The 5,790-nt window shown below is 46.3% G+C and overlaps 1 protein-coding gene across 1 annotated transcript in view; it reads left to right on the forward strand.

Moving 5' to 3' along the window:
• The first annotated feature begins 5,325 nt into the window (after window positions 1–5,325).
• LOC107103771 (GTPase IMAP family member 8-like) overlaps window positions 5,326–5,790 on the forward strand; it is a 7,432-nt gene continuing 6,967 nt past the window's right edge. Inside the window, exons 1-2 of the mRNA XM_015403595.1 lie at window positions 5,326–5,356; window positions 5,668–5,774. Coding sequence (XP_015259081.1) covers window positions 5,326–5,356; window positions 5,668–5,774 — 138 coding nt within the window. The remainder of the gene's footprint in view (window positions 5,357–5,667; window positions 5,775–5,790) is intronic.

The raw sequence follows: 5,790 nt of genomic DNA on the forward strand, positions 1-5,790 counted from the left end.
CTCCTCAGTGCCAACGCTAACTGAACTGTCATCCTCACAGACTCCAGTGAACCTGTTCCTGGCCAGAACCAGTTCCAGTTCACATAATTCATGTGCTTGTGTTTTTTAATAAACATTGTAAAACTTTCCATCTGTTTCTGTGGTGTTCTGCATATTGGGCTTCTCTGAGAACCAATTATGACAAACATAAAAGAAACAGAAACCTGACAAATAATTTCTACTTGGATTACAAATGTTTCCTTTGTCAGCTTTACAGTTTCAGTAAAGATAAGCTGTGCTGCTCGTCTGCTCTGCCTGATCTGAGAGCAGCTCAGCTGTTTTATTTTATCTATAGCTCTTTATGCTGGTTGGGATCTCTGGTTTTAAGCTTCCTTCTGTCAAACATCTTTAAAAAAAACTTGTTTTCACCTTTAATGTTTCTGTAAAACTCATTTTGAAACATTTGGCTCCAATACTGAAACAGTAGCTTTAAAAGGACAGAATATTTTCTGAATAATTGGTGGCTCTTCATTGGAGGCTTTAACCACTGCTAGAGGTTAAGCCCATGAATCTGGGTTGAGTTTGCAGATGAATATAGATGTTTTTCTATCATGCTGAAGAAGGAAGGAAGGAGAGAGCAGAAGCTACCCTCAAACACACCCACAGGGACTAGTCCTCCCCTCCCCCCTCCCTTTAGTTGGGTGGTTTATAAAGACAATGCAGTACTAGATAGCAGACATGAAGGGACTAAATTCAAAATTACTCTTTTGGTCATAGTTTTCCAACTAAATTAACATTAAAGGAAATATATGAATATTACGATTATATTAATGCTTAGTAAAAATGAGTTTGTTTTAGCTTTATAAACAATGGCTCATAAAACACCAGAAATGACCAGAAACTATAATAAGCAGAAAATTTAGGCCTTGAAACTTTTCCCCCTAACTTTGCCAGAGCTGTTGAACTCTGCTTTAGAAAGGTGAGTTCCAGGAAAGTTTAGTCCAGGTTGTGTTGCTGGGTGGGTCTGTGTTCAGAGGGCCCAGCTAAGGCTGGTAGTTTCCTCTGGGATGCTTCATGCTTCCAGTCTCTGATATCTCCTGGTTATGTCTGTAAACTCTCAGAGAAATGTTGCAGAAAGTCTGTTTTGCTGAATCTGGTTCTGAGGTTAGTCACTGAGCCATCTTATCTTTTTGAGCCCTGCAGGAGATTTTCCCAGTGCAGTGCTCCTGCAGAGCTACCAGGGCAAAGGGAGTAGGGTAGGGTGGGACGTGGGGTGGTGTATGTGGACGACAGCCTGGCGTGACCCTGTGACAGGTTTCAGAGAGTATTTAGAGCGGGGGTGGTGAGGTCAGCATGGATATTGGTCCCCAGTGTCCAGTAATGATATAACAGATTATGATACAAAACTTTTATAAAGTATATATATAATAAATATAATGTGAAAGCAGACAGCATCTAAAGTAAGTTACAGTCTATTAAATGTTAACATAAGGTTTAGATTAAATCTGCTTAATGTGAATCTGGAGTAATGGGCTGTAGTCCAAATTTGTTTCTTTAGGTTTTATTTCAGTTTGACTTCATCAACATGTGGTGTTTCTCACATTACTGGTTGGTTCAGAGAATCAGAGGGAAGTAATGAACCAGTTGGTCTCCCTCTTTGTTTCTCACCGTGACCCAAATTTGGAACAGATCCTCCCCTCAACACTCCTCTGTTATGCTCTATGCAAACATCAGTCGGCGGCCCCTTCTGAACCTGTTCCTGAACCGCAGTCGGTGGTTACCTCAGAGCCTGTTCCTGAGCCGCAGTCGGCGGTCACCTCTGAGCCTGTTCCTGAGCCGCAGTCGGCAGCCCCATTATGAGCCTGTTCCTGATCCGCAGTCGGCGGTCATCTCAGAGCCTGTTCCTGAACCGCAGTCGGCGGCNCCCATTATGAGCCTGTTCCTGATCCGCAGTCGGCGGTCATCTCAGAGCCTGTTCCTGAACCGCAGTCGGCGGCCTCCTCTGAGCCTGTTACTGAGCCGCAGTCGGCGGTTACCTCAGAGCCTGTTCCTGAGCCGCAGTCGGTGGTTACCTCAGAGCCTGTTCCTGAGCCGCAGTTGGCGGTCACCTCTGAGCCTGTTCCTGAGCCGCAGTCGGCAGCCCCATTATGAGCCTGTTCCTGAACCGCAGTCAGCGGTCACCTCTGAGCCTGTTCCTGAGCCGCAGTCGGCGGCCTCCTCTGAGCCTGTTACTGAGCCGCTGAAGAGGGGACGGCGTTCCCCTTGGGGCTACCTGCTGAAACTGGGGCATCGTCCTCCTCCGAGGTTACTGCAGCGGCGGAGATGTCGTCCTCCTCCGAGGATTCTGCAGCAACGAAGACGTCGTCCTCCTCCGAGGTTCCCGCAGCGGTGGAGATGTCGTCCTCCTCTGAGGTTCCTGCAGCGGCGGAGGTGTCGGTCTTCTCCGAGGATCCTGCAGCAACGGAGACGTCATCCTCCAATGACCCTCCTACGTCGCCTGACCCACGGTCAGCCGCCAGAACGCCTGCCTTGCCTCCGACCCTACCGTCAGTCTCCAAAGACTCTGCCTCATCCCCGGCCCCACGGTCAACCTCCAGAGACTCCGCCTCGCTTCTTAACCCAACGGCCGGCCTCCTGAGCGTCAGCTTCGCCTCCGGCCCCACGGCCGGCCTCCAGAGCTTCTGCCTCGTCTCCGGTCCTGCGGCCAGCCTCCAGAACGTCTGCCACGTCTTCGGCCCTGTGGCCTGCCTCCAGAACGTCTGCCACGGCTCCAGGCCCCCCTGAGGGTTTTTTTTTTTTTTTTTTTTTTTTCTTGGACTGATCTGGGGCGTCTGGAATCCGCCCTTGAGGGGGGGCACTGTTGGAATCCGGAGGTTTGCCCACCAGAGGGTGCCGAGGATCCCTTCCTGAGGGCTTCTGCTGTCTGTTGGGATCCAGAGGCTTTCCCACCAGAGGGCGCCAAGGATCCCTTCCTGAGGGCTTGTGCTCACCTGCAACACCTGTCTTTCATCTCCTCATCAGCCTTGGGCCTACTTAAGGAGGAGGAGACTAACACTCCAACGCCACAGTGTTTGCCAGTAACGGTTAGCAAAACCTGAGCCAACCTGCCTGTCTAAGTCTTCTTACTTGTGTGATCTGAACCTGATCCTGTTGTCTCTCTCCTGAAACTTTGGAGAGTTTCTCTGCCAGTGATCAGTCTGCCTGCTCTCTGTTGAACTCTGGAGGGCTTCCTCTGTCAGCATCTGCCTGCCCGCCCTCAGAGGAAAATTAGGAGAGAGACTTTGTCTGTGATCTGCCTGCAAGCACAAAGTAAGCCCTGCACTCTGACCGTCTCAACCCAGCTCTCAAGAGAGAGAGAGAGAACCAAACCTGGAGTCTGCCAGCCTGCACTCTGACCATCTCAGCCCAGCTCTCTAGAGAGAGAGAGAGAGAGCTCATCAGAAATCAGCCTACCTGCACTCAGACTGCCTCTGCCCAGCTCTCAGTTTTCCTCCTGCCTGCACTGTGTTCCCAACCTGGAACCTGCCCGCCAGCACTCAGACTGCCTCTGCCCAGCTCTCAGCTCTCCTCCTGCCTGCACTCTGTTCTCAACCTGGAACCTAACTGCCGGCACTCAGACCGCCTCTGCCAAGTTCTCAGTTCTCCTCCTGCCTGCACTCAGCTCTGCTAGCCCTNCTGTGTTCCCAACCTGGAACCTGCCCGCCAGCACTCAGACTGCCTCTGCCCAGCTCTCAGCTCTCCTCCTGCCTGCACTCTGTTCTCAACCTGGAACCTAACTGCCGGCACTCAGACCGCCTCTGCCAAGTTCTCAGTTCTCCTCCTGCCTGCACTCAGCTCTGCTAGCCCTCAGCCCTCGGCCTGTCAACTGCCTCTGGACCAACAAGGTTCCCCCCTCTCTGCAGCTCTGCTCCTCTCAAGATCAGCAGTGAACCAATTCCTGACCAGTCTCCCTAACCTTGGACCTGTCCTCATTAATATACATCTTTGTAAATAAACCTTTGAACTTTTTCCCTGCCCCCGAGTTGTTCTGCATATGGGCTAGATTCCATAACCCATCATGACAGGTTTATTGATTCTTTACCCTCTTTGAAATAGCTAGCAGTGAAATAGACATCAGGATTCGACTAAATTCCACATCATCATGTCAAGATGAAATATGGACACAGCTAAGTTGTCGCTGCTGTTCAGCTAATCAGCACAGCTAAGCTGTCGCTGCTGTTCCTGGGTTCCAATAAAAATTGTACATTAAAATACAAAACAACACAATAGAACAGAGAACACAATATAGTTCATAGCTTTCTGTAAATGTACCTTTTTGATTGATAAAAGCTTTATGTTGTGATTAAAACCTCTTTGTTTTCACCTTGTCTGTTTTGGTTTCTGGGATCATGTTCCATAAATGTGTTGCTCTTTATATAAATGTCTTATTAAAGCTATTTGATATTAGCTCAGGTTAAGCTTGTAGCAGCTGGTATTCCAGGATGGTCTCCCATCCATGTAATTACCAAGCCTGATGCTGCTTAGCTTCTATGATCAGAACAGGAACAGGCTTGCAGAGAGCAGTATGGCCATAAGCATTGGATTAAAGAAAAAGAAAAGTCTGATAATTTTGCTTATTGTTGCTGATTCGAAGATTCTGGTTAAAGATTTTTTTTTTCACTTTGCAGTTCTAATATTTTTTCAGCAAAGCCAATAACCCATTGAATATTCTGTCCTGTACTGAAAGCCACTTTAGTCGACTCAGCATGACTTTGTTTCTGGTTCCATCATCAAAGCAGAGCACCATCCCAGCTGCTCCATTCTCTACGGGTTATAACCTCTTTAACTCTTTCTCTGCATCATTTGACCAGATGACTGGACAATAGTCTAAAACTGCAGACCTCTGCAGGTCAAACTCAACTTTCTCTGCTCAGTTTGAAGTTAATTCCAGCAGCATTCATCTAAAGCCACATGGTTACTTGTTCACTGACAGAATAATGTTAGATGTTTTCTTAGTCTTCATGCTTGATCAGGACTATTGAGACAAATAAACTGCTGTGATGAGAAGCTGGATCTGATTTTCTGTAACTGGTTTCTTCTACTGAATTTAATTATGATTTGATTATTTATTTTCCTCTGTTTGATGTCCTTTCATTTTTTTAAATCAACAGCTAAACTTCAATTTCTTTCTTTCTTAACCTAAGTAGACCTGTAATTAATTTAGTTTTCCAGCAGATGGCGATCTCTGACCCTGTTTGACTTCATCATCCAACCTTCAACTCCAATAAAATTCCTTCTGCTTCATTTACTTTAATTTAGAAAAAAGTGCAGAAACAAGCAGAAAGTCGACAGAGGGAAGCTGATGAAATGGCCGCTTCAGCTGATATTTCCAACTCAGGTCAGAAATCTTTTTATAAAACTTTCCCTTAAACTTTATCCTGTTTGGATTATAATCTGGTAAACTCTTATTTTAGTAAATAAATATGTTAAAATAGAGACTTTGACTTTAAACAGAGCATGACGGTGAAACAAAATGGCTCCCTCTGCTTTACTAGATTTTCTTATTTTAGGTTTTCAGTCATGGTAACACAATTTTTTTTTTATTGTTCTAATAGAAATGTTAATCTAGAAATTCTGTTGTCTGATTGTCTAATTAAAGTACATGTTTATAAACTGTGTGATAAAATAAAGCCTTACCTCTCTTAACAGCACTGAGCCGCCCTGCTACAGAACTGAGGATTGTGTTGATAGGAGGAAGATCAGGTCACATTTCCAGTGGTAAAAGCTCAGCTGGAAACATCATCCTGGGTCACAATGTTTTTGACACCAGCA

Source organism: Cyprinodon variegatus, unplaced genomic scaffold (genome assembly GCF_000732505.1).
Source record: "Cyprinodon variegatus isolate N-32 unplaced genomic scaffold, C_variegatus-1.0 Scaffold1526, whole genome shotgun sequence".
Lineage (NCBI taxonomy): Eukaryota > Metazoa > Chordata > Actinopteri > Cyprinodontiformes > Cyprinodontidae > Cyprinodon > Cyprinodon variegatus.